This window comes from Bufo bufo, chromosome 9 (genome assembly GCF_905171765.1).
Source record: "Bufo bufo chromosome 9, aBufBuf1.1, whole genome shotgun sequence".
Taxonomy (NCBI): Eukaryota; Metazoa; Chordata; class Amphibia; order Anura; family Bufonidae; genus Bufo; species Bufo bufo.
The window spans coordinates 107,987,740-108,008,373 of NC_053397.1; the positions used below are offsets into that span (position 1 = coordinate 107,987,740).

The window sequence follows — 20,634 nt, forward strand, 5'->3', positions numbered from 1 at the left end:
TGGCTGTGCTTGGTATCACGGCTCAGCTCAGTTCACTTAGATGGGACTGAGGTGCACCCAGGCAATGTGACCAATAAACATAGGTACTGGTGTAAGTATGAGTGCCGCTGCCTCTTTATACAGCTGATCACTGGGGGGGGGTTATAGTACAAGGAGTCGGACCCTCGCTAATCTCATATTGATGACCAATCAATATGTAACTCCTGGAAAACCCCTTTAAACTTTCAGCAGTATTTCTATAAATGCATATGTGTTACCAATTATTGCCGAAATCTAGTTCTAAATTTTTTTTTGATATGTCAGAAATTTTGAACTGTGGGGGTGTGTGGGTGCTGAGACCCCCACCATTTACTAAAATGAAGGGGCAGAAGCACTCACCTGAGCACTGTATCCTTCCTCAACACACAGATCGAGCAGTGTATGGGCTCATAGAAAGTAAAGGAGTCCATATATCGCTGGACAGTAAAAGTCTTTGTGTAGCTCTATCATTAGGCCCTTGCAAATGGATGTATTACTGCTCTATGCAGCCTCCAGGAGGTGTAATACGGCACCATAGACGTTTACTGTCCCTCTGTATGCCTCAGCAGCACAGTATTTGGATTCTACCTCATGATTGGGGGGGGGGTGGACTTCCTGTGGATCAACTTGCAGGATAACAGGCTGAACTGGATGGGCAGATGTGTATTTTCAGCCTTACAAACCATCTTTTGCTCACTGGTAGTTTGTGTTTCGAAGCAGTTGCAGGCCTTGTTGTAATGGTACAATGATCTGAGCAGATCACAGCTAACACCCAGCCAAGCAGCTTGAATTCAGGAACATGAAGACCAGGTGCTGACCTGCATATCCTGTCTGAGTCTTTTAATAAGACAATATTGTTCACACATACACATCTATCACACACTAACATTTTTCTTGAAGTGCTTTCCACATACATATCCACAGGATTATTCATCAATGTTTAATCATTGGGGCTCCAAATCCTTCATTCCTCCTCAATACTCTATAGCAGTGAGGGGAAGTTTGAATGGAGCAGCAGTCAAATAAGCCCACTCCTGCTTTATTCAAAGTCTATGGCTGTGATGGCTAACCTCCGGCACTCCAGCTGTGGTAAAACTACTCAAAAGATGCACACTTGCTTGGCTGTTCTCAGAACTCCACAGAAATGATTGGCACATACTGGGAGTTGTAGTTTCACCACGGCTGGAGTACCGGAGGTTAGCCATCACTGGACTCTATGGAGTTGATGGAAACAGCTAAGTGCTGCACAGTAGGTGATAAATATCATTTGTGGGGAAAACCCTGTAAATGTCGGATGTATTTATCCAGAACAAAAGACTGCTGATTCAGTTATTCAGTCATGTTCCTCACAAATGTTCCCCCATTTGTCATGTTCTTCATAAACTACAATTAACCAGTAAAAATCATGGTAATACAATTGGACACTTTTTTTTGTAAGCTGCTCACCGGGTGTTCTGGAGCTTTGCAGCAAATGTTCAGTTTGCAGGTTTGGACTGGGGTTCCTTGGGCCTACCAGCGGAACTTATTTTTTGGGGCCCAAACTTCATATCATTAATAAAGTCTAATAGCTCTTGATTCAAAGAAATGGACCCTAGTGGCAAGTGACTCCAAAGGCAGCTCCAAGTGTTTTATTTTTTTCTCCTGGATCTTTGTGGCCCACTATGATCTTAGAGTTTGGGTCCACCAGAGGATCTGTTACTCTGGTGAGCCAATCTGACAGTCAGTGCCCATTTTTTAAAATAAAATAGGGTATCTGAAAAATGGGTTTTCTTAACCAAACATTTTTAATTCTGCTCTTCTATGACACCCTCTTTGTGAAGGTTAGTTCAGGGTAACAATTGTGCTTACAAGGGGAAGGGGGTTCATCGGTGGCCAGCGCCGCTATCGGCCTTATTCACATTCTCAAGATGCCAGTCCAGTTGAAAACTAAGGTGAAGCAGAGAAACAATGGCTTCCTGTCCTGCCGCTTACTCCTGTAACATGTCAGTAGTGCAGTGTAGGAAGCACAGTGATATCACTGCATCAGGCAACAGAAAGAGGACCCAGTCACTTGTCATGGGAACAGGGTTAGGTGAGTTTCAGTTTGTTTGTTTTCTTTAATTTTGGTGCAAAGGGGGCAGCTTCGGTCCACATCCGATCCGCATATTTTACGGATCAGATGCGGACCCATTCATTTCAGTGGGGATGCAAAAGATGCTGACAGCACCCTACCTGTATGTGCTGTCCGCATCTGTATGTCAGAATAGGCATTTCTAACAGAAGGCAGGGCACACTGATTCACAAAATGCAGAACGCACATAGCCGGTATCCGTTTTTTGCAGACCACAAAAATGGATATGGCCTTAGTATGAGGCTTTACTGTGTGGGGGGTCACAAAGGGGGCACTATAACTGTGGGGTACTCGGTGCCACCATTACTTTGTGAGGTCTAAAGGGGGAAATGTTGCTGTTTGATGTGTACTTTTACTATGTGAAACACCAAGTGGGCATTATTGCTGTCTAGGGCACTATTGTATCTAGAGCTCTATGGATGGCAAGCTTTTGTAAAGGTGAGGAGAAGATGTGCATGTTAATTTCTGCAGAGAAAGTCTTCATGACTGTGCTGAATGGACAAGAAAAGGGAAAAAAGAATGTCTACAGAGAAGACTACCTGGGACTCACTGGATTTAACTGTACTGTAGATACATTTATATATATACACACACATATAGTTTATTTTTTATTTGGGAGTTTTGTGGTCCATGCTTTACCTTTTCCAATTTGCTTATTATAACAGTAGATCACATTGTGACCAAGAATTTACCACAGAACTTAATAATTCAACTGCATGACAACGTAAAGTGAATCTGATAAACCAGGCCCAACGCCTTGTAGGTCTAGCAAAGCTAAATGTAGTGATGCCTTCACTTAGTAATTGGCAGGGTCAGGTGAGATGGCAGAAACCTAGCTATGTCCACCAAGAAGGAGAGGGAGAAGCTGTCAGAGAAAGGGTGCACCGAGTGGCTTGGGCCTCCTCTTGGTGCACTTAACTGCTCATTTGCATATGGATTATACAGGGAGTGCAGAATTATTAGGCAAGTTGTGTTTTTGAGGATTAATTTTATTATTGAACAACAACCATGTTCTCAATGAACCCAAAAAAACTCATTAATATCAAAGCTGAATATTTTTGGAAGTAGTTTTTAGTTTGTTTTTAGTTTTAGCTATTTTAGGGGGATATCTGTGTGTGCAGGTGACTATTACTGTGCATAATTATTAGGCAACTTAAAAAACAAATATATACCCATTTCAATTATTTATTTTTACCAGTGAAACCAATAAAACATCTCAACATTCACAAATATACATTTCTGACATTCAAAAACAAAACAAAAACAAATCAGTGACCAATATAGCCACCTTTCTTTGCAAAGACACTCAAAAGCCTGCCATCCATGGATTCTGTCAGTGTTTTGATCTGTTCACCATCAACATTGCGTGCAGCAGCAACCACAGCCTCCCAGACACTGTTCAGAGAGGTGTACTGTTTTCCCTCCTTGTAAATCTCACATTTGATGATGGACCACAGGTTCTCAATGGGGTTCAGATCAGGTGAACAAGGAGGCCATGTCATTAGATTTTCTTCTTTTATACTCTTTCTTGCCAGCCACGCTGTGGAGTACTTAGACGCGTGTGATGGAGCATTGTCCTGCATGAAAATCATGTTTTTCTTGAAGGATGCAGACTTCTTCCTGTACCACTGCTTGAAGAAGGTGTCTTCCAGAAACTGGCAGTAGGACTGGGAGTTGAGCTTGACTCCATCCTCAACCCGAAAAGGCCCCACAAGCTCATCTTTGATGATACCAGCCCAAACCAGTACTCCACCTCCACCTTGCTGGCGTCTGAGTCGGACTGGAGCTCTCTGCCCTTTACCAATCCAGCCACGGGCCCATCCATCTGGCCCATCAAGACTCACTCTCATTTCATCAGTCCATAAAAACCTTAGAAAAATCAGTCTTGACGTTTCAGCTTGTGTGTCTTGTTCAGTGGTGGTCGTCTTTCAGCCTTTCTTACCTTGGTCATGTCTCTGAGTATTGCACACCTTGTGCTTTTGGGCACTCCAGTGATGTTGCAGCGCTGAAATATGGCCAAACTGGTGGCAAGTGGCATCTTGGCAGCTGTACGCTTGACTTTTCTCAGTTCATGGGCAGTTATTTTGCGCCTTGGTTTTTCCACATGCTTCTTGCGACCCTGTTGACTATTTTGAATGAAACGCTTGATTGTTCGATGATCACGCTTCAGAAGCTTTGCAATTTTAAGAGTGCTGCATCCCTCTGCAAGATATCTCACTATTTTTGACTTTTCTGAGCCTGTCAAGTCCTTCTTTTGACCCATTTTGCCAAAGGAAAGGAAGTTGCCTAATAATTATGCACACCTAATATAGGGTGTTGATGTCATTAGACCACACCCCTTCTCATTACAGAGATGCACATCACCTAATATGCTTAATTGGTAGTAGGCGTTCGAGCCTATACAGCTTGGAGTAAGACAACATGCATAAAGAGGATGATGTGGTCAAAATACTCATTTGCCTAATAATTCTGCACGCAGTGTAGGTATTTTTTCTTCAGAATAACTCAGTGGATCACTAAGTGAAAAGTATCATTACATTCAACTAAGCTAGCCCTACAGGGCATTGTGCCAGGTTTAACAGCGAATTCCTTGTGACTGATTCCCTTAAAAGAAGTATAATAGCTTCAGCAAATAATTATTCTTTACATATTGAAAAACGAAACAATTTTCCAATATACTTCCATTGTTCTCATGGTTTAAATATCTTTTCTTCTTGTTGGCAGTCAATAGGAACCTTCAGTTTTAGCGCTGTGATAAAAGCAGTCCTGGTTATGATCACATCAGAGCGGTTTCTTCGAATGAGCTGTGTAACTGTGTGTCCGTCAAATTATCAGGACAAGAGTAAAAAATGGTGCTGTTACTACCGTGTTTCCCCGAATAAACCCTAGCGCTATTTTGCAGGGTTTTTGGAGTAGGCTTAAAATATAAGCCCTAGATACAGCCATATTTTATTTTATATAAAGGGAAGGTGGGGCAAATGTGCTGGCTGCAGCAGCTCAGGAGCGCTCGCTAATGGTTCCTGAGCTGCCATGAAACTGTGGGCGGGCGGGCAACTCAGGCTTCAGTGAATTAGCCTTCAGTGAAGCCACCAGCCCACGCATACATCACGGCACTAAGGAGCACCTGACGGGCGGGCTGGCGGCTTCACTAAATGTTAAATTATGCCGGCAGCCCACGCTTGCCTTAACTTTCACGTTGGGTGAGCTAGCGGTCTCTCTGTACTGCCCACAGCCCGCACATTCTTACTTACATGAAGGAGGCAGCAGGAGGATCTCCTTCTCCTCTCTGCTGCCTGGAGGAGCTCCCTACATCTTTCCCGTGCTGTATCTGCTCTCCCTGGTACCGTAGTTTGCTGCCTAGGTCCCTTCGGTAAGGACAGCTCAGGGGCAATATACGGTACCAGAATGAAAAATGTGTGGCAAATATGACTATAACCCCCCTCATCCATAGGAATGCACCCATGTACTGAAGTATATGGGTGCATTCCTATGGATGAGGGGGTTATAGTCATTTAATATAAACACTGTCCAGGGACTGTTCTGTAATTGGCATGTGTCTATATAAAATATGTTCATGGAGCCAAAATAAGCCCTACCCCAATAAAAGCCCTAACCCTTTTTTCGGAGAAAAAAAAAATATCAGACCCTGTCTTATTTTCGGAGAAACACGGTAGTAGCTGATCCGCCGTAGGTTTTCCACCAAAGTAGTTGGCCAAAATAGTGCAGATCTTGTGGAAATGCTGTGGATGAAATCGCGGCAGGAATTTGAAGCATAAATTGACATAACGTGAATTTAATATGAACATGTCAAGCTCAAGCTATATGCAGATTTCAGCCACTTTGCCGCTACGTTTCTGTGCACAGTTCAGGTGTGAAAAATGTGCAGTATTTACATGATGTGTGGCCGTACCCTAAACCTTGAGTAATAGAAAAAATATATTTTTGTAATCTTTACTTGCTGAAATGTTCTATGAAAGTTTTCCTATATTGCTCTAACTGAATGCTGTCTTAGTAAGACCATGCTAGCTTTGTTGGACATAAAGGTTTCTGAAACACTTCTTTAATGAGGCTACTTGTTATGTTAAACCAGTACTATGGGGATTCTGGTTTACTTTGGTTAACATAGCCATATATATATGCCTTACACCACTCCAAGTATTTTCCTATGACATCTCCTTTAAATCTCTAAAGACAGGACACCTTCTAAATGTCTCAAGGTATGTATGTTGTAAAATATGGATGTGTTTCAGCTATTCAATATCCCCTTCCCCATCATCACATGCTATGCCTTGTATTTCTCGCTCAGGCAAAAGCCCATATTCATTAAAAAAAGCCTCAACATCCACCGCAAAGAATTCCTCATTCAAGTTTTCAGAAACTTTAATAAAGTTACTAATAAGTTCTCCTGCCTTATAGACCAGTATAGTTGGGAGGACTTCTCTAGAGAACCGTTCTCCAGCTCCTGTGTCAGCTGACTTAATTTTACAGAACTTCACTGTTGGATACTCTAACGCAAGGCAGGTTAAACAATTATTCAGTGACTCACAAGCCTTGATCTCATCAGAAAAAATATGAACTATTACTGTAGTAATTTTTTGTTCCTTCTCTATTGCTTCTAAAAATTCATTTCCACTTTTCAGCTCATATAGATACCCATATTTGGGGCCGAAACTCAATCTCTGGTGCATGTCCTGCATACATTGTTTGCGGTACTTTTGTAGACAGTTTTCATCTTCCTTGTCATGGATTAGTTCATATTCTTGCATGCTCATCTGTGAACAAAAGATAATATTCTTTAGGTACAACTCAAAAGAACCTTTAAATCATCCCTTACTCTCATTTTAAGGATCCAATGGATAATGACACATAGCAAGTTAACACAGTTTGGTGAAGAATTTTTCCTGTAGCCAAAGCCAAGCTTTGATGTTAAAAATAGAAAAATGACGAATGGAAGATTTATTTTGCTTATTTTTTTTAATCCATCCCAGGTTTTCATCCACCTAACTGAGGTCGACACACATGCTCACTTCCATCTTTCAACTGGCACCAGACCTATACTCTTTTAGAACCTGCGACAGAGTAAATGAACATATTGCGTATTTGTATGCAGAAACTTAGTATGAAAACCTTATAAAAACTGCACCTAAATCCAGTCTTTATTGTGCCTTTATGGTTTTTGGTGGGGATCTTCTTTTTGTTAAACCCATTGGGGAAACCAATATATGAGGGGTGTTCAATAAGTTATCTAGCCTAGCTTGTTCTGTTAGTGTTAGGGCTTGTTCACACAAAAGTGCTGTGTTTTGCGGTCCGCAAAACACAGATGCTGGCTGTGTGCCTTCCACAATTTGCGGAATGGAACAGACGGCCCTTTTATAGAAATGCCTTTTCTTGTCCCCAAAACGGACAAGAATAGGATATGACTTATAATTTTTGCGGGGCCACAGAATTCCGTGTGCAGTTCGCATCCTTTGCGGCCCCATTGAAGTGAATGGGTCCACACCCGAGCCGCAAAAAATGCTGCTCGGATGCGGAACCAAACCACGGTCGTGTCAATGAGCACTTAGAGCGCTAAGCTTGTCTGTGCAGGTTGAGGCATGTCTAGACATGCAACACAGTAACAGTTCAGTCTGATAAAAAGCATTGGAAGTGACAGGATGGAAAGTGCAGTACAGTGCAGGTCTACAAATAAAGTATTTATAGCTTTGTTGCATAATTAAATTCCTTACAAAGGAACAAATCCATGAAAGGATGATTGCTGTACAGTTGTGTTCAAAATAATAGCAGTGTGTTTAAAAAAATTAACAAAGCTCAAAATCCTTCTAATAGCTTTTATTTCCATACACACAAATGCATTGGGAACACTACACATTCTATTATTCCACACAATGCCTGGAATAAACCCCTTTTTGCTCACAATTTGGAGTCGTGGTGATCTCCATGCAGTCATGCACACCTGACCAGTTAGTCTGCCCTGCAGGCTGGTTTTATAGTCAGTATAAAACTGAGTCTGCTTTTACAGCGCCTACCAGTAGCCATTTGGCTCCAGGAGAAGTATATAGTGGGCTCAGCATGCATGTTGGTACTTGCATCCCTGTATCCGATGAAAGCTGTCACGGCACCGGACGGGGTTAAAAGCAGAGTGTGCTTGGCATGCATGCTGTACCTGCGCTCCCTGGACTTTGTGTGGCTATTATGGCCCATAACAGGTAGGTACTAGTGTTAGGGACCACTCATAGAGGCGTCCTTGACGTGGTGAGTGGCTTATTACGCTTTGGCCAAAATGTACACCAATGCCTCATTCAACATCCAGCATAGAGGCAGGGCAGAGTGCTGGTTGCAGAGTGCTATTGCATTTGTGTTTTTGCATTTGTATATGTATTTCGCCATAGCGATGTGCACCTGTCAGGACTGGAATAGTGGATCAGGTATGGAATCCTTTGGCAGGGACGAAATAATCCCAAAAATTAGCGTAGTACAAAAAAAGTCAATCCAATCGGGTAGTCTGTTCCAGTTCCGGGTCGTGGCAGGCAGCAGAAATCGTAATCGAGGAAACAGGCAAAGAGTCGTTTAATCTGACTTCCCAGCTACCAACAGGTTCACAGGAGGGAGCTGGGTGTTCACCATAAGGTTGAATAACTCAGCAATGAGTCAAGGCTCTGACTGGCTTTAAGTACACAGTGAACCCAGGACTGCCCCCCTGGTTGCCGGGCAACCAGGAGGCTTCCTTAGTCAGAAGCCAATCATAAGGCTGAGGGCGGTGACGGAGGCTGAAGCCCTCCCCCAGCCTGAGTAGCACCTGTGGTCTGGAATGGAGCATGTGCACTACGCTCGTATCCCTGCGCACGCGGCTTGTGTACCGCGCACCCTGCGTCCGACTGGCCACATTGACGTCAGGTGTCCGGTCAGGAGGAGCTATCTGCGCCTGCGAACCCCATGCGAAGCGGCCCCCCTGGTTCCCTGACAGAGCCCCCCACCAAGGAGCGGCCACCGGACGCGAACCTGGGATGGCCGATCAGGATGAGCCCTGTGGAATGTGCGGACCTTGGCGTCTGCATGAAGGTTACCTGCTGGTTCCCAGGAACGCTCCTCTGGCCCATATCCCTTCCAGTGGACAAGGTATTCCAAGACTCCACGGCGTCTGCGGGAGTCCAAGATCCCCTGGACTTCATATTCATCATTGTTATCCACCTGAATGGGAGCGGGTGGCACCGGCACTCTGCCCACAAGGGTGTTGGCACGGTAGGGTTTCAGTAGTGATACATGAAACACCGGATGGATGGTAAATGAAGTAGGCAGGTTTAGTCTCGCCGCGACGTCGTTGACCATTGAGGCGATGGTGAATGGTCCCAAATAGTGAGGGCTCAATTTCTTGGACGGGCAGGTCAGTTTAAGGTGCTGAGAAGATAACCATACCCTATTCCCACTTCTGTACTTGGGGCTCTCGGTGCGCCTCCGATCGGCCTGAGTCTTTTGCTGTTGCTGGGTAGTGCGGAGCTTCCGCACTAGGGTACGTAGCAAACCCCGGAGACGACGGAGGCGCTGGGCCACTTCAGGTACGGGAATGTCCACCGGAAGGTCTGGAAGAGTCAAGGGATGGTACCCGTAATTTGCATAAAAGGGTGAGAGTCCTGTAGAGGTATGCTGCTGTTGATTGTATGCATATTCTGCCAGAGGGAGAAGGTCCACCCAGTCGTCTTGTAGGTATGACTAACAGCAGCGGAGATATTGCTCCAAGGTTTGGTTCGTCCTCTCCGTCTGGCCGTTGGACTGGGGATGATAAGCAGAGGACAGGTTGCGGGTGATGTGGAGGCAGCGGCAAAATTGGCTCCAGAAACAGGAGGTGAACTGCGAACCCCGATCAGATACAATAGAGGAGAGGAGTCCATGTAGGCGGAACACGTGCTGTAAAAACAATTTTGAGGTATGTTGGGCTGTTGGAAGGCCGGTCGTTGGAATAAAGTGGGCCATCTTGGTTCATCTATCTACTACAACCAAGATCGTAGTGTGGCCCTGTGAAGGAGGTAAGTCCACCACGAAATCCATGGCGAGGTCCCTCCAGGGCACCGTTGCCACGGGTAGAGGTTGTAGTGGGCCGACTGGCCGGGTGTGGGGTCTCTTGTGCATGGCACAGATGGTGCATGAGCCCACAAAGGAACGTACATCCACCGCTAGGGAAGGCCACCAGAACTGCCTCTGCACGTACTCTAAGGTATTGTGTATTCCCCTGTGACCTGCGGTTGGGTGGTCGTGATGATGTTGCAGGATCGGCACCCGATGGGAAGTAGGCACATAGATCTTTCCCTGATGGTAACGTAGACCCTGCCTTTGTGGCAGGTGTGCTGCTTCTGACGGTACGGTCACGCTGGCTTGTCGGATCTCTTCGAGTAATGAATGTTGTGTGGCCAAAAAGTAGGTGCTTGGAAGGATGGTTTCTGTAGGTGAAAACACGGCATCGGTGTCGTGAAGACGGGAGAGGGTATCAGTGAACCCAGGACCGCCCCCTGGTTGCCGGGCAACCAGGAGGCTTCCTTAGTCAGAAGCCAATCATAAGGCTGAGGGCGGTGACGGAGGCTGAAGCCCTCCCCAGCCTGAGTAGCACCTGTGGTCTAGAATGGAGCATGTGCACTACGCTCGTATCCCTGCGCACGCGGCTTGTGTACCGCGCACCCGGCGTCCGTCTCGCGCAGGCGCACTGGCCACATTGACATCAGGTGTCCTGTCAGGAGGAAGGGGAGGAGCTATCTGCGCCCGCACCTGCGAACCCGATGCGAAACGGCCCCCCTGGTTCCCTGACAGCACCTGCATACAGGATTGTGCTGACTGAATCCCCCACATTTTTTCTTTGTAGTATATATTGGAGTCATGGCGATCTCCATGCAGTCATGCACACCTGACCAGTTAGTCTGCCCTGCAGGCTGGTTTTAAAGTCAGTATAAAACTGAGTCTGCTTTTACAGCGCCTACCAGTAGCCATTTGGCTCCAGGAGAAGTATATAGTGGGCTCAGCATGCATGTTGGTACTTGCATCCCTGTATCCGATGAAAGCTGTCACGGCACTGGACGGGGTTAAAAGCAGGTTGTGCCTGGCATGCATGCTGTACCTGTGCTCCCTGGACTTTGTGTGGCTGTCATGGCCCATAACAGGTAGGTACTAGTGTTAGGGACCACTCATAGAGGCGACCTTGACGTGGTGAGTGGCTTATTACGCTTTGGCCAAAATGTACACCAATGCCTCATTCAACATCCAGCATAGAGGCAGGGCAGAGTGCTGGTTGCAGAGTGCTATTGCATTTGTGTTTTTGCGTAAGAATAGGATATGAATTTTTGCGGGGGCCACGGAATTCCGTGTGCAGTCCGCATCCTTTGCGGCCCCATTGAAGTGAATGGGTCCGCACCCGAGCCGCAAAAAATGCGGCTCGGATGCGGAACCAAACCACGGTCGTGTCAATGAGCACTTAGAGCGCTAAGCTTGTCTGTGCAGGTTGAGGCATGTCTAGACATGCAACACACAGTAACAGTTCAGTCTGATAAAAAGCATTGGAAGTGACAGGATGGAAAGTGCAGTACAGTGCAGGTCTACAAATAAAGTATTTATAGCTTTGTTCCATAATTAAATTCCTTACAAAGGAACAAAGCCATGAAAGGATGATTGCTGTACAGTTGTGTTCAAAATAATAGCAGTGTGTTTAAAAAAATTAACAAAGCTCAAAATCCTTCTAATAGCTTTTATTTCCATACACACAAATGCATTGGGAACACTACACATTCTATTATTCCACACAATGCCTGGAATAAACCCATTTTCCTCACAATTTCAGAGAGAAATGCACTGTAACCGGCATGTACAACATTTGCTGCCTTCCTTTCTTAAGTAAGGGCAATAATTGCCACCTGTTTTTTAAAGAATGAATGACCTCACTCATTGAACTCCACACTGCTATTATTTTGAACATGCCCATTTCAATTACACAGAATCAGCAGCATGCATGTGATGACTGTTGGGTCTGTTGGATTTCTATTACTCTACTACACCTGCTAGTAAATTTTTTGAAATGTAGAAATATTATTTCTACCAAAAACAGTGATTGATCAGGTTAGTGATGTCTGACTACTATTATTTTGAACACAACTGTATATGGTGATGATGCATCGTCCTACTACCAAGTAAAGTTTTGGACAAATAAGTTTAAATGGGGTAGGGATAACCCCCGTTCAGGACGACCCATCAAAGCATCTTTAGAGGAAATGTTCCGTTAAAGTGAAGGCCATGATTTTGGAAGATTGTCAGTTTTATAGCTCATGAATTTCAGTTGGCCCAATTTACAGTATCATTTACAGTATGATATTTTAATGATGTCAAAGACATGCTTGCAGAAAATCTAGGAGACTTGTATTCTCAAATTATTATGGCTGATAAAACACGGCCCACCACCATGATCCTGAGACCAAACAACAGTCCATGCAATGGAAGCACAGGGAGTCACCAACTCCAAAGAAATTTTGTGTGCCACAGTTAGCAGCAGATCATGGCAACAGTTTTTTTGGGTTACGGAAGATGCAGGGGCGGACACAGGCAGCAAAGGGCCTCTGTGAAAAGGATGTACCTGCCCCCTCCCAAACCACACATACAAATATAAACATACACTCACCTAAAGAATTATTAGGAACACCATACTAAGACCATACTTGGACCCCCTTCTGCCTTCAGAACTGCCTAAATTCTACGTGGCATTGATTCAACAAGGTGCTGATAGCATTCTTTAGAAATGTTGGCCCATATTGATAGGATAGCATCTTGCAGTTGATGGAGATTTGAGGGATGCACATCCAGGGCACGAAGCTCCCGTTCCACCACATCCCAAAGATGCTCTATTGGGTTGAGATCTGGTGACTGTGGGGGCAATTTTAGTACAGTGAACTCATTGTCATGTTCAAGAAACCAATTTGAAATGATTCGAGCTTTGTGACATGGTGCATTATCCTGCTGGAAGTAGCCATCAGAGGATGGGTACATGGTGGTCATGAAGGGATGGACATGGTCAGAAACAATGCTCAGGTAGCCCGTGGCATTTAAACGATGCACAATTGGCACTAAGGGGCCTAAAGTGTGCCCAGAAAACATCCCCCACAACATTACACCACCACCACCAGCCTGCACAGTGGTAACAAGGCATGATGGATACATGTTCTCATTCTGTTTACGCCAAATTCGGACTCTACCATTTGAATGTCTCAACAGAAATCGAGACTCATCAGACCAGGCAACATTTTTCCAGTCTTCAACAGTCCAATTTTGGTGAGCTCGTGCAAATTGTAGCCTCTTTTTCCTATTTGTAGTGGAGATGAGTGGTACCCGGTGGGGTCTTCTGCTGTTGTAGCCCATCCGCCTCAAGGTTGTGCGTGTTGTGGCTTCACAAATGCTTTGCTGCATACCTCGGTTGTAACGATTGGCTATTTCAGTCAACGTTGCTCTTCTATCAGCTTGAATCAGTCGGCCCATTCTCCTCTGACCTCTAGCATCCACAAGGCACTTTTGCCCACAGGACTGCCACATACTGGATGTTTTTCCCTTTTCACACCATTCTTTGTAAACCCTAGAAATGGTTGTGCGTGAAAATCCCAGTAACTGAGCAGATTGTGAAATGCTCAGACTGGCCCGTCTGGCACCAACAACCATGCCACGCTCAAAATTGCTTAAATCACCTTTCTTTCCCATTCTGACATTCAGTTTGGAGTTCAGGAGATTGTCTTGACCAGGAGCAGACCCCTAAATGCATTGAAGCAACTGCCATGTGATTGGTTGACTAGATAATTGCATTAATGAGAAATAGAACAGGTGTTCCTAATAATTCTTTAGGTGAGTGTATATGAAAATAAAAAACATCTTGTGAATATGTTTACAATATGTATATATATTCTTTTCATACTAGGTCATGGCTCTAACACTTCCCAAAGCATAACTATACACACCCAGTCCCCTTGATCCACACCCAGTCCCCATAGTAATTATTCCCCCTTTGTGGCAGTACATAGTAGTTATGTCCAGATATGTGCCCCCTCACAGTAGTAATGGTCAGATATGTGCCCCCTCACAGTAGTAATGGTCAGATATGTGCCCCCTTCACAGGAAGTTAAAAAATATATACTCACCTAGTTCCTCATCATGATCACAGTTCAGCCGCTGGCACTCCACAGCAGTAGCAGGATGTAGTGTCAGACATTACTCTGCTGGTCTGTGGAGGAGGAGGAGCACAGCAGATTCCCGGCCGCACCGCTCCTCCTCATACACAGACCAGCAGTGTGATGTGGGACACTACATCCTGCTACTGCTGTGGAGCCAGGTCCATATTTAGATTTGATACTGCCCTAGGCACTTTAGTGTCAGCTTTCTCCCCCCTATGAAGTCCATAGCTAATGGTAAAATGCTCCCTAGGCCTTCAGCTATCCCTCAGGGCTCCCTCATACACTTGGATAATTAAAGGACAGACCAGTTACATGTGCGTTTGGCAGCTGAAGACATCTGTGTTGGTACCATGTTCTTATGTGCCTGCATTGCTGAGAAATATGATGTTTTATTATATACAATCGGGGTCGTTACCATTACACCTAGAGGCTCCGCTCTCTCTGTAACTGCAGCGCCCTCTACACTTTAACATGGCCCAGTGGGATTACATTTTCACTGCCAGGCCCTGTCAAAGTAGACAGGAAGCGGCAGTTGCAGACAGGCCCGTCGCTAACAGACAGGCAAAACAAGCAATTGCTTGGGGCCCCGAGCTGGCCCGGGGCCCCAAGCAGAGCCGGTGCTTGTTTTGCTTCCTTTAAGGCTGCAGCCGCCTGAGCGCTCTATAGAGAGCCTCAGGCGGCTGCAGCACTCCTGGTTACCTCCTGAGTTCCTCCTCTGCTGACTGCTGCTCTGTAGCGTGGCCGAGCTCTCCTCCTCTACCTCCTGGCTGTCACTCAGTCCGGCCGGGTACCGCGCGGTACAGGAACAGGAGATTCAGTTTCCTGTTCCCGGCCGGACGGACAGGAAGTGTACACTGAGTGCTCACTTCCTTTTAGTCCGGCCGCGGCCGGGAACAGGAAACTGAATCTCCTGACCTGTACCGCGCGGTTCCCGGCCGCACTGAGTGACAGCCAGGACTGGAGGTAGAGAGCGAGGAGCTCGGCCACGCTACAGGGTCCAGGGACGGAGCCGGAGGACTGAATTAACTTAGGAACTTATCTAAGGTAGGGTAGGGAGTAAAAAAAAAAAAAAAACAGGGAGGGGGGAGAGTAAGTAGGACACAGGGAGGAGGAGGGGGAAGTAAGAAGGACAGGGGGAGGGGGGACTAAGAAGGACATGGGGTAGTGGAATAAGAAGGGAGGGGGGGAGTAAGAAGGACATGTTAATTACATATACAGTGAGAAGCTACTGGATTTGTACAGTAATTTAAGCATTGCTTTGCGTCTACTCCTGACTCTCCCTGTGTCAGTGGCCTCTGGTGAGAGGAGCTTTTCAGCTTTGAAGCTGATAAAAAATTACATGAGGTCCACCATGGGCCAAGAAAGGCTCACAGGACTGGCACTTACATCAATTGAGCGTGATGTTCGCCAGTCTTTGGACATGGAGGACATTGTGATTGCCTTTGCAGAAAGCAAGGTTCGCAAACAGCAGTTTTAGATCATTTGCACATGTTTGTAAGAACTGAAAAATGTTAATGTGTGTGTTTTAAGTATGTTGGATTTAGTTATTGTGCACTTTTTTAATGTATATTGGATTGTATGGTACAGTGGTTTTTGCAAATGTTCATTTGTTGAAAATGTTCAAATTTCATGCACATTAAATGCAACAGCATATTTGCACTGTAAACCTCCTTTTTTATTTATATAAAGTGTGGGTGAACTTAAACTGTATGGCTATACTGTGGTTCCTGTAGGCTTTGCGTGCGTAATGTGGGGAGGGCATGGAGGGGGGGGGCCTCCATGTCTATTTTGCTTGGGGCCCCCAAATTCCTTCAAAACGGCCCTGGTTGCAGAGACAGCAGAGCCTCTAGGTGTAATGGTAACGCCCCGTTGCTCCTAGAGGATCATTTGCATATATTTGAATATTCATTTTTTTCCCCTCAATAATGCAGGCATACATAAACATGGTCCCAACACAGACCAACACTGATGGGTGGCTTTAGCGCTGCCCTAGCCATTTTACAGGCTAAGGCAGCGCTAAAGCATGTCCATTAGTGCCAGTGACATCACCCAGCATCTCCAGTGGTAATAAGGCTCCCTACAGTGCCCTCAGTACTAATAAGGCCTCCCTATAGGGCACCTCTTATAATCTATAAGGCATTTCTATAGAGCCCTCAGTAGTAGTAATGCCCTCCACCACTGCCCACAGTATTTATGATGTTCCCTGCAGTGCCCCCTGTAATTATAATACCTCCTGCCATACCCCCCGGAGTTATAATCATCTTTGTAGTGCCCCCATAAATTTTAATGCTCGTCCTCACCCTCCAGTCTTCTATACCATGCAGTGCCATGTAAATAACACCAGTCGTCTCCCACCAGTCTTCTATATGATACAGTCCCATGTAAATAACCTATCTTCCTTACAGTCTTCTATACCATGCAGTCCCATGTAAATAACTTCACTCCTCTCCCTTCAGTCTTCTATACCAGTGTTTCCCAACCAGTGTGCCTCCAGCTGTTGCAAAACTACAGGTCGTTCCCAGGCGTTCCCATGGTGACGGGGAGCTTGCCTGGGGGTTAGAATATACCATCGGATCTGCGTTTTCACGAGTGTGAAAACTCAAATCCAATAGTATATTCTAACCCCCAGGCGTTCCCATGGTGACAGGGACGCTTGCCTGGGGGTTAGAATATACAGGCCACGCCGCCCCCAGGAGCACATTTATAAACTAATCAGTAACTTTAACTTTAATAGTGCCATCCACAGATCCCCCTCCCCTAAACAGTGACATCCAGTGACGTCGGCGCTCACTCACCGACGTCACGCGCCTGCTCCTCCCACTAGGCGGTGCAGGCACGTGACATCAGTGAGTGAGCGCCGCCCGCACGTACTTACTGCTGTTACCGGAGCTAAGACAGAGTAAGATATTCAAGTAAAGAGATCAGCAATGATTAAAGTTAAAGTTACTGATTAGTTTATAAATGTGCTCCTGGGGGCGTCGGGGAGGGGGATCTGTGTATGGAACTGCTATGGGGAGGGGGATCTGTGTATGGCACTGCTATGGGGAGGGGGATCTGTGGATGGCACTGCTATGGGGAGGGGGATCTGTGGATGGCACTGCTATGGGAGGGGGATCTGTGGATGGCACTGTTTAGGGGAGGGGGATCTGTGGATGGCACTATTTAGGGGAGGGGGGATCTGTGGATGGCACTATTTAGGGGAGGGGGATCTGTGGATGGCACTATTTAGGGGAGGGGGATATATGGATGTCACTGTTTAGGGGAGGGGGATCTGTGGATGGCACTGTTTAGGGGAGGGGGATCTGTGGATGGCACTGTTTAGGGGAGGGGGATCTGTGGATGGCACTATTTAGGGGAGGGGGATCTGTGGATGGCACTGTTTAGGGGAGGGGGATCTGTGGATGGCACTGTTTAGGGGAGGGGGATCTGTGGATGGCACTATTTAGGGGAGGGGGATCTGTGGATGGCACTATTTAGGGGAGGGGGAATCTGTGGATGGCACTATTTAGGGGAGGGGGATCTGTGGATGGCACTGTTTAGGGGAGGGGGATCTGTGGATGGCACTGTTTAGGGGAGGGGGATCTGGATGATGATTAATAACAAACATACATATCTAAATGGCGGCGGGAAGGGGGGGGGGCGCACTTGGGCAGCTCAGCCTCTGTTGGTGGTGGACCTTGTCCCAGCCCTGCTCCCAGTGATTATTTTCTCTTTCAGAATCTGAAGACATGATTTCCTGAAGATAATGCAGAGAGGCGGTAACAGGGTTCCTGCAGCAGTAAGAAGTCTCCTTCTATTTTGAAGGAATCTAATTACTGGAGGCAAAGTGGAATAAGTGTGTTGAAGTCAAGGGGATTACATTGAAAAGTAGTAAGTTCAATTTTCTCAATTTTTTTTTATCATATCCAGGTAGATAACTTATTAAAACACCCCTCATACATAAGGTAGGAAATTGCACAAACAGTTGACATGCTACAGATTTTAAGATCGGCATGGCAAGTCAATTTCCACAAATAGAGAAAACTGCAGCAGAAAGGACTTGCCCCTTAAATTGCAGAACTACCTCCATTCCACTTACTGTAATTGGTACATGTAATATATCAAAGACTGTATGGTTGGCTGGTATTGAGCTACCTGTTGAGTTACCTTACGACTGAATTTTTCTTTTGTTTCCTTTTCATCTTTGCTTGGTGACTTGTAAGGAGAAGACATTTGCCGAAGGATTTCCCTTTTGCTTGCAGGAATTGCATCTTGGTCTTCACTGACCAGTTTAAATTTTCTCCAGTCATGTATGACACCTTTTGGACCTGTTTAAGGAAGGCAGACTAACAATAAAGTAAAATATCTTCATGTTATATTGAAACAAAAGACAGGTTTGCTATAAAATGCAGACATTTTGCAAAGGCATTTAACCCTTAGGATACCAGAGGTTTTTTCGTTTTTGCGTTTTCATTTTTCTTTCTGATCTTCCTTGAGCCATAACTACTTTATTTTTCTGTTCACAGCTGTATGAGGGCTATTTTTGCAGGACAAGTTGTACTTTCTAATTCCACCATTTAATATGGCATACAATATAGTGGGAAAAAAATTCCAAATGGGGTGAAATTGGAAAAAAATAAACAATTCCTCCACCGTTTTACGGGTTTTGTTCCCATGACTTTCCTTTTGTGACAAAACTGACCTGTGCCCTTCATTCCCTGGGTCAGTATGATTACAACGATAGCACATATGTATATGTTTTTTATGTCTAAACAAAAACGTAAAAATAAATTTAAATTTTGAAAACAAAAACTTTTTAAAATCGCCATATTCTGACCCCCATAACTTTTTTATAGTTATATCTACTGAGCTGTGTGGGGGTTCATTTTTTGCGGGGCAATTTGTTGTTTTTATTCATACCATTTTGGAGTGTGTGTGACTTTATGATCACATTTTATAAAAAAAATTGCGGTAAGATAAGTGATGAAAAAATTGCATATTGGCCATTTTGACAGTTTTTTCTGTTACGCTGTATTGGAAAAATATTTTTATATTTTAATAGTATGGGCGTTTTTGGACACAGTGATGCCCATGATGTTTATATTTTTTGTTATTTGTGTATTTTTTTATTCTACAGAAAGGGGGTGATTTCAACTTTTATATTTTAAATTTTTGTATATATATTTATATATATTTTTATATTTTTTACGTTTTGTTTAAATTTTTTTATGATTTTGAAGCTTGTATTTGAACCTACAAAATCTTATTTTTTTATTTTTTTTATTCTGAACAATCATGGGTCTTTTAGACCTATTATTTGGACAGAATTGCTAATTTCTTATGTTGACCTGCCACCTGCTGGCCAAAATAAGATTGCAGCTTTTATACCGTGAGTCTCTTCAAAAAGACCCAGCGTATTAAATTCAATTACCGGCATCCTCATTGGTTTTTCACCATTAAAGGCTTTAATGACCATGAGCGACATTATTGCCAGTCGCAGTCATTAGCCACGGGTCTAATGTACATGTCTACATGTACGGCGCTGGTAGCGAACGAGTTACGTTTTTTCTGTAGTAAACTTACGTGCTCACAGAACAAGTCATGGAATGTCAGCAATCCAGTAATGCCAAGTGAACAGTATGAGTTAGCAATAGATTTTTCAAGTCCCAAGTTTTTTAAAAATAAGATTAGTTTTATATGTGATGATTTAGAAGTAATTTTAAGCATATGACAGGAGACGTAGGCGAACCCTGCAGTCATATTGCAAGCACTTGTTTTAAGGCATGTACGATTACAAAATTCTTGGTAGCAACACACAAGTACCCTTTTCACATGTAGCGGTTATGGTCTACCCCAGTCGATGCAGTGTTTTGTAGAGAGCATGTTCTGGTATTCAGTGACCAACAGTCCCTACGGACAGTCCTTTATACAGAAAAAATGGACAGTACTCCAAAGAGAGGTCTGTTTATGCTTAACCTGAAAGAGTTTTCTCACGAGGACAAGTGAAAGAATAACCTGACCTCCGGCTGGCTATATATATCCTTTGCAGCTGTGGAAATGTGGTGTTACTTGCTGTCCGACCATAAATTACATACAAACACCTTGTCTGCGAGAGCAGAACCACTCACACTGGGCAGCTCTGTTCTGGGGAGTCTTAGGCTGGGTTCAGACCTGAGCGTATTTGATATGCGCGTTTAACGCGCGTTTTTGTCGCGCGTTTTTATGTGCGTTTTTTGCAATAGTAAACGCGCGTTTGACGCGCGTTTGTGTGATTGACTGCAATGTCCTATGGCCACAAACGCTCGTCAAAACGCCCCAAAGAAGCTCAAGAACTTGTTTGAGCGT

At 44.8% G+C, this 20,634-nt stretch overlaps 1 protein-coding gene across 1 annotated transcript in view; it reads right to left on the reverse strand.

Annotated features, from left to right (window-relative positions):
* Positions 1–6,378: 6,378 nt before the first annotated feature.
* Positions 6,379–20,634, reverse strand: part of PDC (phosducin) — a 30,396-nt gene continuing 16,140 nt past the window's right edge. Inside the window, exons 2-3 of the mRNA XM_040407641.1 lie at positions 18,457–18,617; positions 6,379–6,900 (exon numbers count right to left, since the gene is read on the reverse strand). Of these exons, the coding sequence (XP_040263575.1) occupies positions 6,379–6,900; positions 18,457–18,617 (683 nt within the window). The remainder of the gene's footprint in view (positions 6,901–18,456; positions 18,618–20,634) is intronic.